This window comes from Eucyclogobius newberryi, unplaced genomic scaffold (genome assembly GCF_026437365.1).
Source record: "Eucyclogobius newberryi isolate DKJ021-1_F unplaced genomic scaffold, fEucNew1.0.hap1 SCAF_9, whole genome shotgun sequence".
Taxonomy (NCBI): Eukaryota; Metazoa; Chordata; class Actinopteri; order Gobiiformes; family Gobiidae; genus Eucyclogobius; species Eucyclogobius newberryi.
The window spans coordinates 15,509,870-15,535,892 of NW_027316532.1; the positions used below are offsets into that span (position 1 = coordinate 15,509,870).

A 26,023-nucleotide genomic window follows, 5' to 3' on the forward strand; every position below is an offset into this window, starting at 1 on the left:
ATAAACCATACATTTCCTTCCTACCTCTTCTCACTTCCTAACCCTGTTTCCTTCCTTCCTATCTACTCTTCTCACTTCCTAACCCTCTTTCCTTCCTTCCTACCTCCTTTTCTCACTTCCTAACCCTCTTTCCTTCCTTCCTACCTCCTCTTCTCCCTTCCTAACCCTCTTTCTTTTCTTCCTACCTCCTCTTCTCGCTTCCTAAGCCTCTTTCCTTCCTTCCTACCTCCCCTTCTCCTTCCTTCCTACCGTGACTTCCCAACCCTCTTCCCTTCCTTCCTACCTCCTCTTCTCACTTCCTAACCCTCTTTCCTTCCTTCCTACCTCCCTTCTCCTTCTTTCCTACCTCCTCTTCTCACTTCCTGACCCTCTTCCTTTCCTTCCTACCCCCCTTCCTTCCTACCTCCCTTCTCCTTCCTTCCTACCTCCTCTTCTCACTTCCCGACCCTCTTCCCTTCCTTCCTACCTCCTTTTCTCACTTCCTAACGCTATTTCCTTCCGCCCTACCTCCTCTTCTCGCTTCCTAACCCTCTTCCCTTCCTTCCTAACCCTCTTTTCTTCCCCCCTAAATCCTCTCCCTGTCGGGGGTGGTCTTGTGGCGTGTGTGTGAAGTGTGTCAGAGCATTCCTCCTCCACTGAGCGCGTGCAGAACAGAACAAGGAAAACTTCAGAGACAGAAGAAGACAGAGGTAAGAAGCTTCTGGCAACATTTACCAACGTTCAGGAGGTAAGCACCGAATCACCATGGTTACTTACACTTTTGTCCTGCTCCACGTCTTTGAACTGATCAAACTCCTGTAGATCTGTGTCAAACTCATCTGCAGTTCAAGTATTTCCCCATTTAGAGTCAGTTTGGGTTAGTCCTGTTTTAGACCTGTTTTAGACCTGGTTTATACCTGGTTTAGTTCTGTTTTAGACATTGTTTAGTCCTGGTTTAGACCTGGTTTAGTCCTGGTTTATACCTGGTTTAGTTCTGTTTTAGACCAGGTTTAGTCCTGGTTTGGACCTGGTTTGGACCTGGTTTAGTCCTGGTTTAGACCTGGTTTAGTCCTGGTTTAGTCCTGGTTTAGACCTGGTTTAGTCCTGGTTTATACCTGGTTTAGTTCTGTTTTAGACCAGGTTTAGTCCTGGTTTGGACCTGGTTTGGACCTGGTTTAGTCCTGGTTTAGACCTGGTTTAGTCCTGGTTTAGTCCTGGTTTAGACCTGGTTTAGTCCTGGTTTAGACCTGGTTTAGACCTGGTTTAGACCTGGTACTACTCACAAGTCCACATTTGTTCTTAGATGATACTAGGTGTGAAAAGTTCGAGCTCCACTGTTGTTCGAGCTCCACCAAGATGATAAAAAGGGGGTCGGTCATGGTTTAGGTTTGGTCCAGGTTTAGTCCAGGTTTACTCTTCATCGTTTTATCCTCGCATTTGACCTGGTTTAGTCTGGTTTTAGTCCTGGTTTGGACCCAGTTTGAGACCTTGTTTGGTCTTTCCTGCAGCAGATGGCTGGTCACTTACACATTCCTCTGATTCCCTGTGGCTCCAGATGCGCCACACTTTATCTTTTTGGGAACATTTCAAAGTTTAAAAGGGCTTTTTATGTGGTAAAATAGTCCTTAGTTCAGACCATGTCCAGTCCTGGTTCCTGGTTCCTGGTTCCTGGTTCCTGGTTCCTGCTTGATGAAACATCAAGGCCAAATGTGTGACAGAGCGGCAGCAGCTCAGTGACATTAACATCCTGGTCGAGCGGTCAGATCCACTGACCCAGTGCCATCGCAGCTGCCTCAGGGGAATTCTACTGTGTCCTTGGGCAAGACACTGAAGCCGCCTCACCGCCTATATGTGTGTGTATATATATATTATGCCCAATAAGGTGATGCGCTGTCCCCACTGGTGTTCTGCAGAGGTCTGAACCTCCTCAGGAATGGGGCCACCATCAGTCCCCTCCTCTACATGGATGACATCACGCTGGATGCTAAGAGCGAGTGGGACATTCACACCACCAGGATCTACAGCTCAGACATCAGAATGTCTTTGGGACTAGAGAAGTGTGTTGATGGTGACTAAGAGAGGGAAGGTGGTTCACACAGAGGGAAGGTGGTCCACACGGAGGGAAGGTGGTCCACACAGAGGGAAGGTGGTCCACACGGAGGGAAGGTGGTCCACACGGAGGGAAGGTGGTCCACACGGAGGGAAGGTGGTCCACACGGAGGGAAAGTGCTCCACACGGAAGGAAGGTGGTCCACACAGAGAGAAGGTGGTCCACACGGAGGGAAGGTGGTCCACACGGAGGGAAGGTGGTCCACACAGAGGGAAGGTGGTCCACACAGAGGGGGTCTCACTCCCAGAAGGAACAATAGCAGACATTGAGGACAGTTACAAGGACCTGGGAATCCCACAGGCAAATGGCAACGAAGAGGAAACAAGGAAAGAGGCTACGGCCAAATACTTACAACGAGTGAGGCAAGTCCTCAGAAGCAGCTCAATGGCAAGAACAAGTTCCGGGCAATAAACAGCTAAGCCCTGCCAGTGATCAGACCCTGCCAGGCCCTGCCAGTGATCAGACCCTGCAGGAATAATCAGTTGGCCAATGGAGGAGAGACAGACCACAGATGTTAAGACACAAAAGCTCCTGACCATGGAGGGTTCCATCCCAAATCCAGCACCCTGAGACTGGACACTAGCACCCTGAGACTGGACACTAGCCGTAAGGAAGGAGGCGGGGACTAGTGAGTGTGAGAGCCACTATTCAGGATGTCAAAGATCCATAAGTACATCAAGGACAAGGCTCCTTCAGATGACGTGCTCAGTGAATGTCTCAGACACTGGGAAACAGAGGATGATGAGGTGCTGGAGGGACCATCATGGGAGGACACGCCCCTACATGGGAGGACACGCCCCTACATAGGATGTACCATCGGAACATAACTGATGTGGCTGATATCACGAAATCCTACCAATAGTTTGAAAGAGCTGGTCTGAAGGCCCTGATCATGGCAGCACAGGAGCAGGACCTGAACACCAGATCAATAGAGGCCCAGATCTACCACAGCAGACAAAACCCAAGGTGTAGGCTGTGCAAAGGGGGCCCTGAGACCCACACATGCACTGCAGGGTGCAGATGCTGCAGGGACAGCATACATGGAGCTCCATCACCAGGTGCTGGCATAGTGTACAGAAACATCTGTGTACTCTACACAGATGTTTCTGGGCTGGAGACCTCAAGGACAAAGTGGGAAAAACCTCCAAAGGTGGTGGAGAACGACTGAGCCAAGGTCCTATGGGACTTCCAGATACAGACAGACCGAATAGTAATGGAACCAACCGGACATAGTGGTGGTCTCAAGGGTCAGAGGAAAGCCGTGGTGGTGGACATTGCAGTACATGGGATGGAAATATCCGGAAAAAGGAACATGAGAAACTAAAGAAATCCCAAGGCCTCAGAGAGGAGCTGGAGAAGGCCTGGAGCGTGAAGGTATCGGTGGTGCCCGTAGTGACCGGAGCACTTCGGGCAGTGACCCCCAAACTGGAGGAGTGGCTTGGGCAGATCCAGTCCTTGGTTCTTGGTCCAGTCTTAGGTCCTGGCCAGATTCAGTCCTCGGTCAGTCCTGATGCCACAGCGGTCGACCCTCTTCACCCACAACAAGAAGCACAACCTGCTTTGGGCCAGACAAACATGTTTCTCTCTGTGTCTGAGTGACTTTTTGCATTGGTCAAATCCTTCTAACCAAGACCAGACCCAGATCTGGGCGGCACAATGGCGCAGTGGTCAGCAGCTTGTGCCTTTCTCTCCCTGCCGTCCTGGTCCAGTCCTGGTTTAAGTCCTGTTTTTCTAACTCCTCAGATCTTCACCACTCTGTGTCTGTAGCTCCTGAAGCTCAGTCCCAACATGTCTGCCCTGGGCCCCAGTTTCCTGCTGCTGTGTGGGCTCCTGAGCTGCTGTGATGCATTCGTGCAGGTGAGGCCCCTGGAGGTGTTCAGGGGCCACTCCACCTTCGTCACCTCGTCGCACCTGAACATCCACGTGGCCCCGGGCTCTGACTGTAAGGTGGAGGTGGTCCTGAATGAGCCAATCAGCATGAGGGTGGGCGGAGTCACGCCTCAGGTCAGTGACTATTCTGAAAGAAGTGGATGATTCATTGTAATAAACCCTTAAAGTGCTCTCATGTTTTTCAAATCTGTGTCTGTGTCTCTGTGTCTCTGTGTCTCTGTGTCTCTGTGTCTTCTGTGTCTCTCTGTCTTCTGTGTCTCTGTGACTCTGTGTCTCTCTGTCTTCTGTGTCTCTGTGTCTTTTACATCTATGTGTCTCTGTGTCTTCTGTGTCTCTGTGTCTCTGTGTCTCTGTGACTCTGTGGCTCTCTGTCTCTCTCTCTCTGTGTCTCTGTGTCTCTGTGACTCTGTGTCTCTCTGTCTCTGTGTCTCTGTGTCTTTTGCATCTCTGTTTTCTGTGTCTTCTGCGTCTCTCTGTCTTCTGCGTCTCTTTGTCTCTGTGTCTCTGTGTCTCTGTGTCTCTGTGTCTCTCTGTCTCTCTGTCTCTCTGTCTCTCTGTCTCTGTGTCTTGTTCCAGGTTTTTGACTGTGGTTTCATGGAGGACGAGGTGAAGTACGACCACAGCGGGAATCCTCTGCTCCAGGAGGATTCTGTCATGATCCGAGTCTACAGGTAAACCAGGACTAAACCAGGACTAAACCAGGACTAAACCAGCTCTAAACCAGGATTAAACCAGGACTAAACCAGGACCAAACCAGGACTAAACCAGGACTAAACTCGGACTTAACCAGGACTAAACCAGGACTAAACCAGGACTAAACTCGGACTTAACCAGGACTAAACCAGGACTAAACCAGGACTAAACTAGGACTGAACTAGGACTAAACCAGGACTAAACTAGGACTGAACCAGGACTAAACCAGGACTAAACGAGGACTGAACCAGGACTAAACCAGGACTAAACCAGGACTAAACTAGGACTGAACCAGGACCAAACCAAGACTAAACCAGGACTAACCTAGGACTGAACCAGGACCAAACCAAGACTAAACCAGGACTGAACTAGGACTTAACCATGACCTAAACCAGAACTTAACTAGGACTAAACCATGACTAAACCAGGACTAAACTAGGACTGAACCAGGACTAAACCAGGACTGAACCAGGACTAAACCAGGACTAAACTAGGACTGAACCAGGACTAAACCAGGACTAAACCAGGACTAAATCAGGTCTAAACCAGGTCTAAACCAGGACTAAACCAGGTCTAAACATGTCTCCTCAGGTTCAGCTCCTCACAGACCCAGGTCCAGACTGTGGTTCTGCCGGTCCTGATCCTGGACCCGTTCTCACCTATCGTCTCATTGGGTCCAAGTCCTCTGATAGTCCCGGTCTTCCTGGGTCTGTCAAACCCCATAGACGCCTCAGTCCTGCAGATCCAGACCAGACCAGACCAGATCTGCTCCATCAGGTTCTACAGCTCCCTGGTCCCGGCCGCAGGTCAGCTGGTGGACGCCAAGAGCAACCGCAACAACCGTAGTATCCATAGCAACCAGAGGGACAACCAGAGGGACAACCAGAGGGACGACCAGAGCGCCAACCAGAGGGACAACCATAGGGACAACCAGAGGGACAACCAGAGGGACGACCAGATGGACAACCAGAGGGACAACCAGAGGAACAACCAGAGGAACAACCAGAGTAATGAGACCAGTAAGGGGCTTTTATTTCAAATTTGCATCGAAATTCAATTCAATTTATGAAATGTGGGCCTGGTCTTTATTGTAACACCCAAAATCACAACAGGCGTTGACTCGAGGGGCAAAAAGTGACAAATGTCCCAGAGTCCTCTGTCCTTAGCCCCTCCTTCTGTCCTTAGCCCCTCCTTCTGTCCTTAGCTCTTCCTTCTGCAGGAAAAGCTACCAAACCTCTTTGGGAAAAAGTCTAAACCTTCCACAGTGAAGGAGAGAGAGACAGTGGAACTGGAGCCACTCAGGTGGAGAACCAGTTCTTCGGGAGGAGAACCTGTTCTTCAGGAGGAGAACCGGTTCTTCAGGAGTCGAACTAGTTCTTCGGGAGGAGAACCTGTTCTTCAGGCAGATGAAGAACCGTTTATATGGAGTAGAGAGCGTTTCTCCAGGAGAGGATTATCTGGATGTGTCTGTTCCACTCCCGACAGGAAGTGAGAAGAAGAAGAAGAAGAAGAAGAAGAAGAAGAAGAAGAAGAAGAAGAAGAAGAAGAAGAAGAAGAAGAAGAAGAAGAAGAAGAAGAAGAAGAAGAAGAAGAAGAAGAAGAAGAAGAAGAAGAAGAAGAAGAAGACAATGAACAGACACAAGTAAAATTAAATATGAAATATAGTTTGATAGAATAAGTGTTTATCAGAGGATAGAGCTCAAGCTGCCATACTTCCCCCAGAGTTGCTCCTCGGGCAGCGGAGCTGAACGGAGTGTTGGGACGGGGCCTCAGGGTCAGTTGGAACTGTTTGTAAAGCAGGGACTAAAACAGTTCCCGGTCCTGACTCAGAAGAGCACGAGTGTAAATCCCTTAAACACATGAATAACACGCTCTCTCCCTCTGGGTCAGACTGCTCCGGGAACAGTCCATGTCTGGACCAGACTCAGCCCATGGTCCTCCTGAAGTCCAGCTGTGAAGACTTCCTACAGAGAGGCCTCAGGTACCAGCACCTGAGGCCTCCCTCTCCCCAGACGGACCTAATCCCTGTGAGAGTCGAGCTGCGAGGGCGGAGCACCAGGACTCTGCTTCAGGTCTGAGTTTGCTTCAGGTCTGACTCTGCTTCAGGTCTGAGTCTGCTTCAGGTCTGAGTCTGCTTCAGGTCTGAGTCTGCTTCAGGTCTGAGTTTGCTTCAGGTCTGACTCTGCTTCAGGTCTGACTCTGCTTCAGGTCTGACTCTGCTTCAGGTCTGTGTCTGCTTCAGGTCTGACTCTGCTTCAGGTCTGAGTCTGCTTCAGGTCTGAGTCTGCTTCAGGTCTGACTCTGCTTCAGGTCTGAGTCTGCTTCAGGTCTGACTCTGCTTCAGGTCTGACTCTGCTTCAGAAGTTCCGCCACATTAAACTTTCCTCTTCCTTCTAGTCGTTCACACGTCGTTCGCGCTCCTAGTTATCATTTTCCTCGGCTCATTCTCTTCCTCAGACCTGAACTTCAGCCAACCACACCGCGTTTTCATCGCGTTAACACACAAGCTAATGAGCTAACATACTAACGAGCTAACGAGCTAACATGTAACAATCAGCCGCCGGCGTAACTTTAGAAACGAGGAAGTTTGAACAGTCCCTGCCAAAACTGTAAAAAGATAACCTGAGGTAAAAGACCAGGACTAAACCAGGACTAAACCAGGCCTAAACCAGGTCAAAACCAGGACTAAATCAGGTCTAAACCATGACTAAACCAGGAATAAACCAGGGCTAAACCAGGTCCAAACCAGGACTAAACCAGGTCCAAACCAGGACTAAACCAGGCCTAAACCAGGACTAAACCTGGTCTAAACCAGGACTAAACCAGGTCTGAACCAGGACTGAACCAGGACTAAACCAGGTCCTAACCAGGTCTAAACCAGGACTAAACCAGGACTAAACCAGGTCAAAATCAGGACTAAACCAGGCCTAAACCAGGTCCAAACCAGGACTAAACCAGGTCTAAACCAGGACTAAACCAGGTCCAAACCAGGACTAAACCAGGACTAAACCAGGTCCAAACGAGGACTAAACCAAGCCTAAACCAGGTCCAAACCAGGACTAAACCAGGTCTAAACCAGGACTAAACCAGGTCCAAACCAGGACTAGACCAGGTCTAAACCAGGACTAAACCAGGACTAAACCAGGACTAAACCAGGTCTAAACCAGGACTAAACCAGGACTAATCCAGGACTAAACCAGGTCCAAACCAGGACTAAACAAGGTCTAAACCAGGACTAAACCAGGTCCAAACCAGGTCTAAACTAGGACTAAACCAGGACTAAACCAGGTCCAAACCAGGAAAAAAACAGGACTAAAACCAGGTCCAAACCAGGAGTAAACCTGGACTAAACCAGGTCCAAACCAGGACTAAACCAGGTCTAAACCAGTACTAAACCAGGACTAAACCAGGTCTAAACCAGGAGTAAACCAGGCCTAAACCAGGTCCAAATCAGGACTAAACCAGGTCTAAACCAGGACTAAACCAGGTCTAAACCAGGACTAAACCAGGACTAAACCAGGTCCAAACCAGGTCTAAACTAGGACTAAACCAGGACTAAACCAGGACTAAACCAGGTCTAAACCAGGTCTAAACCAGGTCTAAACCAGGACTAAACCAGGTCCAAACCAGGTCTAAACCAGGACTAAACCAGGACTAAACCAGGTCCAAACCAGGACTAAACCAGGCCTAAACCAGTTCCAAACCAGGACTAAACCAGGACTAAACCAGGTCTAATCCAGGACTAAACCAGGTCTAAACCAGGACTAAACCAGGACTAATCCAGGACTAAACCGTGTCTTAACCAGGACTAAACAAGGACTAAAACCAGGTCCAAACCAGGACTAAACCAGGTCCAAACCAGGGAAAAAACAGGACTAAAACCAGGTCCAAACCAGGAGTAAACCTGGACTAAACCAGGTCCAAACCAGGACTAAACCAGGTCTAAACCAGTACTAAACCAGGACTAAACCAGGTCTAAACCAGGACTAAACCAGGACTAAACTAGGTCCAAACCAGGACTAAACCAGGTCCAAATCAGGTCTAAACCAGGAGTAAAACAGGACTAAACCAGGACTAAAACAGGACTAAAACAGGACTAAACTAGGTCCAAACCAGGACTAAACTAGGTCCAAACCATGACTAAACCAGTTCCAAACCAGGACTAAACCAGGTCTAAACCAGGACTAAACTAGGTCCAAACCAGGACTAAACCAGGTCTAAACCAGGACTAAAACCAGGTCCAAACCAGGACTAAACCAGGACTAAACCAGGACTAAACCAGGTCCAAACCAGGACTAAACCAGGCCTAAACCAGGTCCAAACCAGGACTAAACCAGGACTAAACCAGGTCTAAACCAGGACTAAACCAGGCCTAAACCAGGACTAAACCATGTCTTAACCAGGACTAAACAAGGACTAAAACCAGGTCCAAACCAGGCCTAAACCAGGTCCAAATCAGGACTAAACCAGGTCTGACTCTGCTTCAGGTCTGAGTCTGCTTCAGGTCTGAGTCTGCTTCAGGTCTGACTCTGCTTCAGGTCTGACTCTGCTTCAGGTCTGAGTCTGCTTCAGGTCTGAGTCTGCTTCAGGTCTGACTCTGCTTCAGGTCTGAGTCTGCTTCAGGTCTGACTCTGCTTCAGGTCTGAGTCTGCTTCAGGTCTGAGTCTGCTTCAGGTCTGAGTCTGCTTCAGGTCTGACTCTGTTTCAGGTCTGAGTCTGCTTCAGGTCTGACTCTGTTTCAGGTCTGAGTCTGCTTCAGGTCTGACTCTGTTTCAGGTCTGAGTCTGCTTCAGGTCTGAGTCTGCTTCAGGTCTGACTCTGCTTCAGGTCTGAGTCTGCTTCAGGTCTGAGTCTGCTTCAGGTCTGACTCTGCTTCAGGTCTGACTCTGCTTCAGGTCTGAGTCTGCTTCAGGTCTGACTCTGCTTCAGGTCTGAGTCTGCTTCAGGTCTGAGTCTGCTTCAGGTCTGACTCTGCTTCAGGTCTGAGTCTGCTTCAGGTCTGAGTCTGCTTAAGGTCTGAGTCTGCTTCAGGTCTGAGTCTGCTTCAGGTCTGACTCTGCTTCAGAAGTTCCGCCACATTAAACTTTCCTCTTCCTTCTTGTCGTTCACACGTCGTTCGCGCTCCTAGTTATCATTTTCCTCGGCTCATTCTCTTCCTCAGACCTGAACTTCAGCCAACCACACCGCGTTTTCATCGCGTTAACACACGAGCTAATGAGCTAACATACTAACGAGCTAACGAGCTAACATGTAACAATCAGCCGCCGGCGTAACTTTAGAAACGAGGAAGTTTGAACAGTCCCTGCCAAAACTGTAAAAAGATAACCTGAGGTAAAAGACCAGGACTAAACCAGGAATAAACCAGGACTAAACTAGGTCCAAACCATGACTAAACCAGTTCCAAACCAGGACAAAACCAGGTCTAAACCAGGACTATACTAGGTCCAAACGAGGACTAAACAAGGTCTAAACCAGGACTAAAACCAGGTCCAAACCAGGACTAAACCAGGACTAAACCAGGACTAAACCAGGTCAAAACCAGGACTAAATCAGGTCTAAACCATGACTAAACCAGGACTAAACCAGGGCTAAACCAGGTCCAAACCAGGACTAAACCAGATCCAAACCAGGACTAAACCAGGCCTAAACCAGGACTAAACCTGGTCTAAACCAGGACTAAACCAGGTCCAAACCAGGACTAAACCAGGTCTGAACCAGGACTGAACCAGGACTAAACCAGGTCCTAACCAGGTCTAAACCAGGACTAAACCAGGACTAAACCAGGTCAAAACCAGGACTAAACCAGGCCTAAACCAGGTCCAAACCAGGACTAAACCAGGTCTAAACCAGGACTAAACCAGGTCCAAACCAGGACAAAACCAAGCCTAAACCAGGTCCAAACCAGGACTAAACCAGGTCTAAACATGGACTAAACCAGGTCCAAACCAGGACTAGACCAGGTCTAAACCAGGACTAAACCAGGACTAAACCAGGTCTAAACCAGGAATAAACCAGGTCTAAACCAGGACTAAACCAGGACTAATCCAGGACTAAACCATGTCTTAACCAGGACTAAACAAGGACTAAAACCAGGTCCAAACCAGGCCTAAACCAGGTCCAAACCAGGAAAAAAACAGGACTAAAACCAGGTCCAAATCAGGAGTAAACCAGGACTAAACCAGGTCCAAACCAGGTAAAAATCAGGACTAAACCAGGACTGAACCAGGTCCAAACCAGGACTAAACCAGGACTAAAACCAGGTCCAAACCAGGACTAAACCAGGACTAAACCAGGTCCAAACCAGGAATAAACCAGGCCTAAACAAGTTCCAAACCAGGACTTAACCGGATCCAAACCAGGACTAAACCAGGACTAAACCAGGTCCAAACTAGGACTAAACCAGGTCTAAACCAGGACTAAACCAGGACTAAACTAGGTCCAAACCAGGACTAAACCAGGTCCAAACCAGGTCTAAACCAGGACTAAAACAGGACTAAACCAGGACTAAACCAAGACTAAACCAGGACTAAACCAGGCCTTAACCCGGACTGAACCAGGACTAAACTAGGTCCAAACCAGGACTAAACTATGTCCAAACCAGGACTAAACCAGTTCCAAACCAGGACTAAACCAGGTCTAAACCGGGACTAAACTAGGTCCAAACCAGGATTAAACCAGGTCTAAACCAGGACTAAAACCAGGTCCAAACCAGGAGTAAACTTGGACTAAACCAGGTCCAAACCAGGACTAAACCAGGACTAAACCAGGTCCAAACCAGGACTAAACCAGGACTTAACCAGGTCTAAACCAGGACTAAACCAGGACTAAGCCAGGTCCAAACAGGTCTAAACCATGACTAAACCAGGACTAAACCAGGTCCAAATCAGGACTAAACCAGGTCTAAACCAGGACTAAACCAGGTCCAAACCAGGTCCAAACCAGGACTAAACTAGGACTAAACCAGGTCCAAACCAGGACTAAACCAGGACTAAACCAGGTCCAAACTAGGACTAAACCAGGTCTAAACCAGGACTAAACCAGGACTAAACTAGGTCCAAACCAGGACTAAACCAGGTCCAAACCAGGTCTAAACCAGGCCTAAACCAGGACTAAAACAGGACTAAACTAGGACTAAACCAGGACTAAACCAGGACTAAACCAGGCCTTAACAAGGACTGAACCAGGACTAAACTAGGTCCAAACCAGGTCGTAACCAGGACTAAACCAGTTCCAAACCAGGACTAAACCAGGTCTAAACCAGGACTAAACTAGGTCCAAACCAGGACTAAACCAGGTCTAAACCAGGATTAAAACCAGGTCCAAACCAGGAGTAAACTTGGACTAAACCAGGTCCAAACCAGGACTAAACCAGGACTAAACCAGGACTAAACCAGGTCAAACCCAGGACTAAACCAGGCCTAAACCAGGTCCAAACCAGGACTAAACCAGGACTTAACCAGGTCTAAACCAGGACTAAACCAGGACTAAGCCAGGTCCAAACAGGTCTAAACCATGACTAAACCAGGACTAAACCAGGTCCAAATCAGGACTAAACCAGGTCTAAACCAGGACTAAACCAGGCCTAAACCAGGTCCAAACCAGGACTAAACTAGGACTAAACCAGGTCCAAACCAGGACTAAACCAGGTCAAAACCAGGACTAAACCAGGCCTAAACCAGGTCCAAACCAGGACTAAACCAGGTCTAAACCAGGACTAAACCTGGACTAAACCATGTCCAAACCAGGACTAAACCAAGCCTAAACCAGGTCCAAACCCGGACTAAACCAGGTCTAAACCAGGACTAAACTAGGTCCAAACCAGGTCTAAACCAGGACTAAACCAGGCCTAAACCAGGTCCAAAACTGGACTAAACCAGGTCTAAACCAGGACTAAACCAGGTCTAAACCAGGACTAAACCAGGACTAATCCAGGTCTAAACCAGGACTAAACCAGGTCCAAACCAGGACTAAACCAGGTCTAAACCAGTACTAAACCAGGACTAAACCAGGTCTAAACCAGGACTAAACCAGGCCTAAACCAGGTCCAAATCAGGACTAAACCAGGTCTAAACCAGGACTAAACCAGGTCTAAACCAGGAAAAAAACCAGGACTAAACCAGGTCCAAACCAGGTCTAAACTAGGACTAAACCAGGACTAAACCAGAACTAAACCAGGTCTAAACAAGGACTAAACCAGGTCTAAACCAGGACTAAACCAGGTCCAAACCAGGTCTAAACCAGGACTAATCCAGGACTAAACCATGTCTTAACCAGGACTAAACAAGGACTAAAACCAGGTCCAAACCAGGCCTAAACCAGGTCCAAACCAGGACTAAACCAGGTCCAAACCAGGACTAAACCAGAACTAAACCAGGTCCAAACCAGGACTAAACCAGGTCTAAACCAGGACTAAACCAGGAGTAAACCAGGTCAAAACCAGGCCTAAACCAGGCCTAAACCAGGTCCAAATCAGGACTAAACCAGGTCTAAACCATGATTAAACCAGGTCTAAACCAGGACTAAACCAGGATTAAACCAGGTCCAAACCAGGACTAAACCAGGACTAAACCAGGTCAAAACCAGGACTAAACCAGGCCTAAACCAGGTCCAAACCAGGACTAAACCAGGTCTAAACCAGGACTAAACCAGGACTAAACCAGGACTAAACCATGTCCAAACCAGGACTAAACCAAGCCTAAACCAGGTCCAAACCAGGACTAAACCAGGTCTAAACCAGGACAAAAACAGGACTAAAACCAGGTCCAAACCAGGAGTAAACCTGGACTAAACCAGGTCCAAACCAAGACTAAACCAGGTCCAAACCAGGACTAAACCAGGCCTAAACCAGGTCCAAACCAGGACTAAAACAGGACTAAACCAGGACTAAACCAAGACTAAACCAGGACTAAACCAGGTCCAAACTAGGACTAAACCAGGTCTAAACCAGGACTAAACCAGGACTAAACTAGGTCCAAACCAGGACTAAACCAGGTCCAAACCAGGTCTAAACCAGGACTAAAACAGGACTAAACCAGGACTAAACCAAGACTAAACCAGGACTAAACCAGGCCTTAACCCGGACTGAACCAGGACTAAACTAGGTCCAAACCAGGACTAAACTATGTCCAAACCAGGACTAAACCAGTTCCAAACCAGGACTAAACCAGGTCTAAACCGGGACTAAACTAGGTCCAAACCAGGACTAAACCAGGTCTAAACCAGGACTAAAACCAGGTCCAAACCAGGAGTAAACTTGGACTAAACCAGGTCCAAACCAGGACTAAACCAGGACTAAACCAGGTCCAAACCAGGACTAAACCAGGACTTAACCAGGTCTAAACCAGGACTAAACCAGGACTAAGCCAGGTCCAAACAGGTCTAAACCATGACTAAACCAGGACTAAACCAGGTCCAAATCAGGACTAAACCAGGTCTAAACCAGGACTAAACCAGGTCCAAACCAGGTCCAAACCAGGACTAAACTAGGACTAAACCAGGTCCAAACCAGGACTAAACCAGGACTAAACCAGGTCCAAACTAGGACTAAACCAGGTCTAAACCAGGACTAAACCAGGACTAAACTAGGTCCAAACCAGGACTAAACCAGGTCCAAACCAGGTCTAAACCAGGCCTAAACCAGGACTAAAACAGGACTAAACTAGGACTAAACCAGGACTAAACCAGGACTAAACCAGGCCTTAACAAGGACTGAACCAGGACTAAACTAGGTCCAAACCAGGTCCAAACCAGGACTAAACCAGTTCCAAACCAGGACTAAACCAGGTCTAAACCAGGACTAAACTAGGTCCAAACCAGGACTAAACCAGGTCTAAACCAGGATTAAAACCAGGTCCGAACCAGGAGTAAACTTGGACTAAACCAGGTCCAAACCAGGACTAAACCAGGACTAAACCAGGACTAAACCAGGTCAAACCCAGGACTAAACCAGGCCTAAACCAGGTCCAAACCAGGACTAAACCAGGACTTAACCAGGTCTAAACCAGGACTAAACCAGGACTAAGCCAGGTCCAAACAGGTCTAAACCATGACTAAACCAGGACTAAACCAGGTCCAAATCAGGACTAAACCAGGTCTAAACCAGGACTAAACCAGGCCTAAACCAGGTCCAAACCAGGACTAAACTAGGACTAAACCAGGTCCAAACCAGGACTAAACCAGGTCAAAACCAGGACTAAACCAGGCCTAAACCAGGTCCAAACCAGGACTAAACCAGGTCTAAACCAGGACTAAACCTGGACTAAACCATGTCCAAACCAGGACTAAACCAAGCCTAAACCAGGTCCAAACCCGGACTAAACCAGGTCTAAACCAGGACTAAACTAGGTCCAAACCAGGTCTAAACCAGGACTAAACCAGGCCTAAACCAGGTCCAAAACAGGACTAAACCAGGTCTAAACCAGGACTAAACCAGGTCTAAACCAGGACTAAACCAGGACTAATCCAGGTCTAAACCAGGACTAAACCAGGTCCAAACCAGGACTAAACCAGGTCTAAACCAGTACTAAACCAGGACTAAACCAGGTCTAAACCAGGACTAAACCAGGCCTAAACCAGGTCCAAATCAGGACTAAACCAGGTCTAAACCAGGACTAAACCAGGTCTAAACCAGGAAAAAAACCAGGACTAAACCAGGTCCAAACCAGGTCTAAACTAGGACTAAACCAGGACTAAACCAGAACTAAACCAGGTCTAAACAAGGACTAAACCAGGTCTAAACCAGGACTAAACCAGGTCCAAACCAGGTCTAAACCAGGACTAATCCAGGACTAAACCATGTCTTAACCAGGACTAAACAAGGACTAAAACCAGGTCCAAACCAGGCCTAAACCAGGTCCAAACCAGGACTAAACCAGGTCCAAACCAGGACTAAACCAGAACTAAACCAGGTCCAAACCAGGACTAAACCAGGTCTAAACCAGGACTAAACCAGGAGTAAACCAGGTCAAAACCAGGCCTAAACCAGGCCTAAACCAGGTCCAAATCAGGACTAAACCAGGTCTAAACCATGATTAAACCAGGTCTAAACCAGGACTAAACCAGGATTAAACCAGGTCCAAACCAGGACTAAACCAGGACTAAACCAGGTCAAAACCAGGACTAAACCAGGCCTAAACCAGGTCCAAACCAGGACTAAACCATGTCTAAACCAGGACTAAACCAGGACTAAACCAGGACTAAACCATGTCCAAACCAGGACTAAACCAAGCCTAAACCAGGTCCAAACCAGGACTAAACCAGGTCTAAACCAGGACAAAAACAGGACTAAAACCAGGTCCAAACCAGGAGTAAACCTGGACTAAACCAGGTCCAAACCAAGACTAAACCAGGTCCAAACCAGGACTAAACCAGGCCTAAACCAGGTCCAAACCAGGACTAAACCAGATCCAAACCAGGACTAAACCAGGACTAAACCAGGTCCAAACCAGGACTAAACCAGATCCAAACCAGGACTAAACCAGGACTAAACTAGGTCCAAACCAGGACTAAACCAGGTCCAAACCAGGACTAAAACAGGACTAAACTAGGTCCAAACCAGGACTAAACTAGGTCCAAACCAGGACTAAAACAGGACTAAACTAGGTCCAAACCAGGACTAAACTAGGTCCAAACCATGACTAAACCAGTTCCAAACCAGGACTAAACCAGGTCTAAACCAGGACTAAACTAGGTCCAAACCAGGACTAAACCAGGTCTAAACCAGGACTAAAACCAGGTCCAAACCAGGAGTAAACCTGGACTAAACCATGTCCAAACCAGGACTAAACCAGGACTAAACCAGGTCATAACCAGGACTAAACCAGGCCTAAACCAGGTCCAAACCAGGACTAAACCAGGTCTAAACCAGTACTAAACCAGGACTAAACCAGGTCTAAACCAGGACTAAACCAGGCCTAAACCATTTCCAAGTCAGGACTAAACCAGGGCTAAACCAGGACTAAACCAGGTATAAACCAGGACTAAACCAGGACTAAACCATGTCCAAACAAGGTCTAAACTAGGACTAAACCAGGACTAAACCAGGACTAAACCAGGTCTAAACCAGGACTAAACCAGGTCTAAACCAGGACTAAACCAGGTCCAAACCAGGTCTAAACCAGGACTAAACCAGGAGTAAACCAGGTCCAAATCAAGACTAAACCAGGTCTAAACCAGGACTAAACCAGGTCTAAACCAGGACTAAACCAGGACTAAACCATGTCTTGACCAGGACTAAACAAGGACTAAAACCAGATCCAAACCAGGACTAAACCAGGTCCAAACCAGGTTTAAACCAGGACTAAACCAGGACTAAACCAGGTCTAAACCAGGACTAAACCAGGTCTAATCCAGGACTAAACCAGGTATAAACCAGGACTAAACCAGGACTAATCCAGGACTAAACCAGGTCTTAACCAGGACTAAACAAGGACTAAAACCAGGTCCAAACCAGGACTAAACCAGGTCCAAACCAGGAAATAAAAACAGGACTAAAACCAGGTCCAAATCAGGAGTAAACCTGGACTAAACCAGGTCCAAACCAGGAATAAACCAGGCCTAAACAAGTTCCAAACCAGGACTTAACCAGATCCAAACCAGGACTAAACCAGGACTAAACCAGGTCCAAACTAGGACTAAACCAGGTCTAAACCAGGTCTAAACCAGGACTAAACCAGGACTAAACCAGGCCTTAACAAGGACTGAACCAGGACTAAACTAGGTCCAAACCAGGTCCAAACCAGGACTAAACCAGTTCCAAACCAGGACTAAACCAGGTCTAAACCAGGACTAAACTAGGTCCAAACCAGGACTAAACCAGGACTAAACCAGGTCAAAACCAGGATTAAAACCAGGTCCAAACCAGGAGTAAACTTGGACTAAACCAGGTCCAAACCAGGACTAAACCAGGACTAAACCAGGACTAAACCAGGTCAAAACCAGGACTAAACCAGGCCTAAACCAGGTCCAAACCAGGACTAAACCAGGACTTAACCAGGTCTAAACCAGGACTAAACCAGGACTAAGCCAGGTCCAAACAGGTCTAAACCATGACTAAACCAGGACTAAACCAGGTCCAAATCAGGACTAAACCAGGTCTAAACCAGGACTAAACCAGGCCTAAACCAGGTCAAAACCAGGACTAAACTAGGACTAAACCAGGTCCAAACCAGGACTAAACCAGGACTAAACCAGGTCAAAACCAGGACTAAACCAGGCCTAAACCAGGTTCAAACCAGGACTAAACCAGGTCTAAACCAGGACTAAACCTCGACTAAACCATGTCCAAACCAGGACTAAACCAAGCCTAAACCAGGTCCAAACCTGGACTAAACCAGGTCTAAACCAGGACTAAACTAGGTCCAAACCAGGAAAAAAACAGGACTAAAACCAGGTCCAAACCAGGAGTAAACCTGGACTAAACCAGGTCCAAACCAAGACTAAATCAGGTCCAAACCAGGACTAAACCAGGCCTAAACCAGGTCAAAACCAGGACTAAACCAGATCCAAACCAGGACTAAACCAGGACTAAACCAGGTCCAAACTTGGACTAAACCAGGTCTAAACCAGGACTAAACTAGGTCCAAACCAGGAAAAAAACAGGACTAAAACCAGGTCCAAACCAGGAGTAAACCTGGACTAAACCAGGTCCAAACCAAGACTAAACCAGGTCCAAACCAGGACTAAACCAGGCCTAAACCAGGTCAAAACCAGGACTAAACCAGATCCAAACCAGGACTAAACCAGGACTAAACCAGGTCCAAACCAGGACTAAACCAGGACTAAACTAGGTCCAAACCAGGACTAAACCAGGTCCAAACCAGGTCTAAACCAGTTCTAAACCAGGACGAAAATAGGACTAAACCAGGACTAAACCAGGACTAAACCAGGCCTTAACCAGGAATAAAACAGGACTAAACTAGGTCCAAACCAGGACTAAACTAGGTCCAAACCAGGACTAAACCAGTTCCAAACCAGGACTAAACCAGGTCTAAACCAGGACTAAACCAGGTCTAAACCAGGACTAAACCAGGACTAAACCAGGTCCAAACCAGGTCTAAACTAGGACTTAACCAGGACTAAACCAGGACTAAACCAGGTCCAAACCAGGACTAAACCAGGTCTAAACCAGGACTAAACCAGTTCCAAACCAGGTCTAAACCAGGACTAAACCAGGCCTAAACAAGGTCCAAACCAGGACTAAACCAGGTCTAAACCAAGACTAAACCAGGTCCAAACCAGGACTAAACCAGGTCTAAACCAGGACTAAACCAGGTCCAAACCAGGTTTAAGCCAGGACTAAACCAGGACTAAACCAGGTCTAAACCAGGACTACACCAGGACTAATCCAGGACTAAACCAGGTATAAACCAGGACTAAACCAGGACTAATCCAGGACTAAACCAGGTCTTAACCAGGACTAAACAAGGACTAAAACCAGGTCCAAACCAGGACTAAACCAGGACTAAACCAGGTCTAAACCAGGACTAAAACCAGGTCCAAACCAGGAGTAAACTTGGACTAAACCAGGTCCAAACCAGGTCCAAACCAGGACTAAACCAGGACTAAACCAGGACTAAAACAGGCCTAAACCAGATCCAAATCAGAACTAAACCAGGTCTAAACCAGGACTAAACCAGGTCTAAACCAGGACTAAACCAGGACTAAGCCAGGTCCAAACAGGTCTAAACCATGTTTAAACCAGGACTAAACCAGGACTAAACCAGGTCCAAACCAGGACTAAACCAGGTACAAACCAGGTCTAAACCAGGTCCAAACCACGACCAAACCAGGCCTAAACCAGGTCCAAACCAGGACTAAACCAGGTCTAAACAAGGACTAAACCAGGTCCAAACCAGGACTAAACCAGGTCTAAACTAGGACTAAACCAGGTCCACTAGGTTTAAACCAGGACTAAACCAGGAATAAACCAGGACTAAACCAGGTCTAAACCAGGACTAAACCATGACTAAACCAGGACTAATCCAGGACTAAACCAGGCCTTAACCAGGACTAAACCAGGTCCAAACCAGGACTAAACCAGGTCCAAACCAGGTCCAAACCAGGAATAAACCAGGTTTAAACCAGGACTAAACTAGGTCCAAACCAGGCCTTAACCAGGTCCAAACTAGGACTAAACCAGGCCTAAACCAGGTCCAAACCAGGACTAAAATTTAGGTCTTAACCAGGTCTAAACCAGGACGAGCCCAGTCTCTTTTTGCAGTGCAGATGTTTGGTGCCATATGCCGTTTCTTCTGTCGGATGTCGTCTTGTGGTTCGTGGCCAGGTTCCAGTTTTGGGAGACTCTTTGGCAGCCAAGCGATCGTTAACGCTCAGATACAAAACGCTGATTGTTTTAACACTTTTGTTTTGAGGTTATTTCAGAAGCAGAATCGACACCAGTATTCACACTTTGTCAAGATTTAAAACAACAGAAAAATCCAACGACGACACAATGTTCAGACCTTTAAATAACCTTAGATGTGTTAGGGTCTCATCCTGCTTTAGTCCTGCTTTAGACCTGCTTTAGTCCTGTTTTAGTCCTGCTTTAGTCCTGCTTTGGCCCTGCTTTAGTCTAGCTTTAGTCCTGGTTTAGACATGCTTTAGTCCTGCTTTAGTCTAGCTTTAAACCTGGTTCAGTCCAGCTTTAGTCCTGCTTTAGACCTACTTTAGTCCTGCTTTAGTCTAGCTTTAGTCCTGGTTTAGTCCTGCTTTAGTCCTGCTTTAGACCTGCTTTAGTCCTGCTTTAGTCCTGCTTGAGTCCAGCTTTAGTCCTGCTTTAGACCTGGTTTAGTCCTGGTTTAGACCTGCTTTAGTCCTGCTTTAGTCTCGCTTTGTTCCCGATTTAGACCTGGTTTAGTCCTGCTTTAGACCTGCTTTAGACTTGATTTAGCCAGCTTTAGACCTGCTTTATTTCTGCTTTAGACCTGCTTTAGGCCTGCTTTAGGCCTGCTTTAGACCTGGTTTAGGCCTGCTTTAGACCTGGTTTAGCCTGCTTTAACCCTGCTTTAGTCCTGCTTTAGAGCTGCTTTAGTACTGCTTTGGACCTGCTTTAGTTCTGCTTTAATCCTGCTTTAGACCTGCTTTATACCTGCTTTAGACCTGCTTCAGTCCTGGCTTAGACCTTGTTTAGACCTGCTTCAGTCTTGCTTTGGACCTGGTTTTGACCTGCTTTAGTCCTGGTTTAGTCCTGCTTTAGACCTGCTTTAGACCTGCTTTAGTCCTTGTTTAGACCAGGTTTAGACCTGCTTTATTCCTTCTTTAGACCTGATTTGGACATGCTTTAGTCATGGTTTAGTCCTGCTTTAAACCTGCTTTAGACCTGGTTTAGTCCTGGTTTCAACCTGCTTTAATCCTGCTTTAGTCCTGCTTTAGTCCTGGTTTAGTTTTAGTTTAGTCCTGGTTTAGTCCCGCTTTAGTCTTGCTTTAGACCTCGTTTAGTCCTGCTTTAGACCTGGTTTATTCCTGTTTCAGATCTGCTTTTGTCCCGCTTTAGTCCTGCTTTAGACATGGTTTAGTTTTAGTTTAGACCTGCTTTAGGCCCGCTTTAGTCCTGCTTTAGACATGATTTAGTCCTGGTTTGGACCTGCTTTAGTCCTGCTTTAGTCCCGCTTTAGTCCCACTTTAGTCCTGCTTTAGACCCGGTTTAGTGTTGGTTTAGTCCCGCTTTAGTCTCGCTTTGGTCCCGCTTTAGACCTGGTTTAGTCCTGCTTTAGACCTGATTTAGCCTGCTTTAGACCTGCTTTAGTTCTGCTTTAGTCCTGCTTTAGACCTGATTTGGACCTGCTTTAGACCTGCTTTAGTCCTGCTTTAGACCTGCTTTAAACCTGCTTTAGTCCTGCTTTAGTCCCGCTTTAGTCTTGCTTTAGACCTGGTTTAGTCCTGCTTTAGACCTGGTTTGTTCCTGTTTCAGATCTGCTTTTGTCCCGGTTTAGTCCTGCTTTAGACATGGTTTAGTCTTAGTTTAGACCTGCTTTAGTCCTGCTTTAGTCCTGGTTTAGTGTTGGTTTAGTCCTGCTTTAGTCCCGCTTTAGTCTTGCTTTAGACCTGGTTTAGTCCTGCTTTAGACCCGGTTTAGTGTTGGTTTAGTCCTGCTTTAGTCTCGCTTTGGTCCCGCTTTAGACCTGGTTTAGTCCTGCTTTAGACCTGATTTAGCCTGCTTTAGACCTGCTTTAGTTCTGCTTTAGTCCTGCTTTAGACCTGCTTTAGACCTGCTTTAGACCTGCTTTAGACCTGCTTTAGTCCTGCTTTAGACCTGCTTAAAACCTGCTTTAGTCCTGGTTTACTCCTGCTTTAAACCCGTTTTAGACCTGCTTTATTCCTGCTTTAGTCTAGCTTTAGTCCTGGCTTTGTTCTGCTTTAGTCCTGCTTTAGACCTGCTTTAGTCCTGGTTTAGTCCCGCTTTAGTCCTGCTTTAGTCCTGGTCCTGCTTTAGTCCCGCTTTAGTCCCGCTTTAGTCCTGCTTTAGTCCTGCTTTAGACCTGCTTTAGACCTGCTTTAGTCCTGGTTTTGAACTGGTTTAGACCTGCTTTAGTCCTGCTTTAGAGCTGCTTTAAACCTGCTTTAGTCCTGGTTTACTCCTGCTTTAAACCCGTTTTAGACCTGCTTTAGACCTGCTTTATTCCTGCTTTAGTCTAGCTTTAGTCCTGGTTTAGTCCTGGTTTAGTCCTGCTTTAGTCCTGCTTTAGACCTGCTTTAGTCCCGCTTCTGTCCCGCTTTAGTCCTGCTTTAGATCTGCTTTAGACCCGGTTTAGACCTGGTTTAGTCCTGCTTTAGACCTGCTTCAGACCTGCTTCAGTCCTGGTTTGGACCTTGTTTAGACCTGCTTCAGTCAAGCTTTGGACCTGGTTTTGACCTGCTTTAGTCCCGGTTTAATCCTGCTTTAGTCCTACTTTAGTCCCCTTTTATTCCCGGTTTGGACCTGGTTTAGTCCTGCTTTAGACCTGGTTTATTCCTGCTTTAGTCTAGCTTTAGTCCTGGCTTTGTTCTGCTTTAGTCCTGCTTTAGACCTGCTTTAGTCCTGGTTTAGTCCCGCTTTAGTCCTGCTTTAGTCCTGGTCCTGCTTTAGTCCCGCTTTAGTCCCGCTTTAGTCCTGCTTTAGTCCTGCTTTAGACCTGCTTTAGACCTGCTTTAGTCCTGGTTTTGAACTGGTTTAGACCTGCTTTAGTCCTGCTTTAGAGCTGCTTTAAACCTGCTTTAGTCCTGGTTTACTCCTGCTTTAAACCCGTTTTAGACCTGCTTTAGACCTGCTTTATTCCTGCTTTAGTCTAGCTTTAGTCCTGGTTTAGTCCTGGTTTAGTCCTGCTTTAGTCCTGCTTTAGACCTGCTTTAGTCCCGCTTCTGTCCCGCTTTAGTCCTGCTTTAGATCTGCTTTAGACCCGGTTTAGACCTGGTTTAGTCCTGCTTTAGACCTGCTTCAGACCTGCTTCAGTCCTGGTTTGGACCTTGTTTAGACCTGCTTCAGTCAAGCTTTGGACCTGGTTTTGACCTGCTTTAGTCCCGGTTTAATCCTGCTTTAGTCCTACTTTAGTCCCCTTTTATTCCCGGTTTGGACCTGGTTTAGTCCTGCTTTAGACCTGGTTTATTCCTGCTTTAGTCTAGCTTTAGTCCTGGCTTTGTTCTGCTTTAGTCCTGCTTTAGACCTGCTTTAGTCCTGGTTTAGTCCCGCTTTAGTCCTGCTTTAGTCCTGGTCCTGCTTTAGTCCCGCTTTAGTCCCGCTTTAGTCCTGCTTTAGTCCTGCTTTAGACCTGCTTTAGACCTGCTTTAGTCCTGGTTTTGAAATGGTTTAGACCTGCTTTAGTCCTGCTTTAGAGCTGCTTTAAACCTGCTTTAGTCCTGGTTTACTCCTGCTTTAAACCCGTTTTAGACCTGCTTTAGACCTGTTTTATTCCTGCTTTAGTCTAGCTTTAGTCCTGGTTTAGTCCTGGTTTAGTCCTGCTTTAGTCCTGCTTTAGACCTGCTTTAGTCCCGCTTCTGTCCCGCTTTAGTCCTGCTTTAGATCTGCTTTAGACCCGGTTTAGACCTGGTTTAGTCCTGCTTTAGACCTGCTTCAGACCTGCTTCAGTCCTGGTTTGGACCTTGTTTAGACCTGCTTCAGTCAAGCTTTGGACCTGGTTTAGACCTGCTTTAGTCCTGTTTTTGACCTGCTTTAGTCCTGCTTTAGTCCCCTTTTATTCCCGGTTTGGACCTGGTTTAGTCCTGCTTTAGACCTGGTTTAGTCCTGGTTTAGTCCTGCTTTATACCCAGTTTAGACCTGGTTTAGACCTGCTTTAGGCCTGGTTTAGACCTGGTTTAGTCTTGGTTTCGTCCTGCTTTAGACCCAGTTTAGACCTGGTTTAGTCCTGCTTTAGACATGCTTTATTCCTTCTTTAGACCTGATTTGGACATGTTTTAGTCATGGTTAATCCTGCTTTAAACCTGCTTTAGACCTGCTTTAGTCCTGGTCTTGTCCTGCTTTAGTCCCGCTTTATTCCTGCTTTAGACCTGGTTTAGTCCTGCTTTAGACCTGCTTTAGTCCTTGTTTAGACCTGGTTTAGTCCTGCTTTAGACCCAGTTTAGTGTTGGTTTAGTCCTGCTTTAGTCTCACTTTGGTCCCGCTTTAGATCTGGTTTAGTCCTGCTTTAGACCTGATTTAGCCTGCTTTAGACCTGCTTTAGTTCTGCTTTAGTCCTGCTTTAGACCTGCTTTAGACCCGCTTTAGTCCTGCTTTAGACCTGCTTTAAACCTGTTTTAGTCCTGCTTTAGTCCTGGTATACTCCTGCTTTAAACCCATTTTAGACCTGCTTTAGACCTGCGTTATTTCTGCTTTAGTCTAGCTTTAGTCCTGGCTTAGTCCTGCTTTATTCCTCCTTTAGACCTGCTTTAGTCCTGGTTTAGTCCTGGTTTAGTCCTGCTTTAGACCTGGTTTAGTCCTGGTTTAGACCTGCTTTAGTCCTGCTTTAGACCTGGTTTAGTCCTGGTTTGGACCTGCTTTAGTCCTGCTTTAGTCCCGCTTTAGTCCTGCTTTAGACCTGGTTTAGTCCTGGTTTAGTCCTGGTTTGGACCTGCTTTAGTCCTGCTTTAGTCCCGCTTTAGTCCCGGTTTAGACCCGGTTTACTCCTGGTTTAGACCCGGTTTAGACCTGGTTTGGACCTGGTTTAGACCTGGTTTAGACCTAGTTTAGACCTGATTTAGACCTGCTTAGGACCTGCTTTATTCCTGCTTAGGACCTGGTTTGGACCTGCTTTAGTCCTGCTTTAGAGCTGCTTTAAACCTGCTTTATTCCTGCTTTAGTCTAGCTTTAGTCCTGGTTTAGTCCTGGTTTAGTCCTGCTTTAGTCCTGCTTTGGACCTGCTTCATTCCTTGTCCTTCCTTTTTTAGTCCCGCTTTAGTCCTGCTTTAGACCTGGTTTAGTCCTGGTTTAGACCTGCTTTAGTCCTGCTTTAGATCTGGTTTAGTCCTGGTTTGGACCTGCTCTAGTCCTGCTTTAGTCCCGCTTTAGAACTGGTTTACTCCTGGTTTAGTCCTGGTTTAGACCCGGTTTGGACCTGGTTTAGTCCTGCTTTAGACCTGCTTCAGTCCTGGCTTAGACCTTGTTTAGACCTCCTTCAGTCTTGCTTTGGACCTGGTTTTGACCTGCTTTAGTCCTGGTTTAGTCCTGCTTTAGTCCTGCTTTAGACCTGCTTTAGTCCTGTTTTAGTCCTGCTTTAGTCCTGGTTTAGTCCCGCATTAGTCCTGCTTTAGTCCTGGTCCTGCTTTAGTCCCGCTTTAGTCCCGCTTTAGTCCTGCTTTAGACCTGGTTTAGTCCTGGTTTAGACCTGCTTTAGTCCTGCTTTAGACCTGGTTTAGTCCTGGTTTGGACCTGCTTTAATCCTGCTTTAGTCCCGCTTTAGTCCTGCTTTAGACCTGGTTTAGTCCTGGTTTAGTCCTAGTTTGGACCTGCTTTAGTCCTGCTTTAAACCTGCTTTAGTCCTGGTTTGGAACTGGTTTGGACCTGCTTTAGTCCTGCTTTAGAGCTGCTTTAAACCTGCTTTAGTCCTGCTTTAGTCCTGGTATACTCCTGCTTTAAACCCGTTTTAGACCTGCTTTAGACCTGCTTTATTCCTGCTTTAGTCTAGCTTTAGTCCTGGTTTAGTCCTGGTTTAGTCCTGCTTTAGTCCTGCTTTGGACCTGCTTTAGTCCTGGTCCTTTTTTAGTCCCGCTTTAGTCCTGCTTTAGACCTGGTTTAGTCCTGGTTTAGACCCTCTTTAGTCCTGCTTTAGATCTGGTTTAGTCCTGGTTTGGACCTGCTCTAGTCCTGCTTTAGTCCCTCTTTAGACCTGGTTTACTCCTGTTTAGTCCTGGTTTAGTCCCGCATTAGACCTGCTTTATTCCTTC

The 26,023-nt window shown here is 47.1% G+C and overlaps 1 protein-coding gene across 1 annotated transcript in view; it reads left to right on the forward strand.

Annotated features, from left to right (window-relative positions):
* The first annotated feature begins 3,860 nt into the window (after positions 1 to 3,860).
* Positions 3,861 to 26,023, forward strand: part of frem1b (Fras1 related extracellular matrix 1b) — a 122,702-nt gene continuing 100,539 nt past the window's right edge. The window contains exons 1-4 of the mRNA XM_072437955.1: positions 3,861 to 4,093; positions 4,556 to 4,650; positions 5,264 to 5,577; positions 6,560 to 6,744. Coding sequence (XP_072294056.1) covers positions 3,878 to 4,093; positions 4,556 to 4,650; positions 5,264 to 5,577; positions 6,560 to 6,744 — 810 coding nt within the window. The 5' untranslated portion in view covers positions 3,861 to 3,877. The remainder of the gene's footprint in view (positions 4,094 to 4,555; positions 4,651 to 5,263; positions 5,578 to 6,559; positions 6,745 to 26,023) is intronic.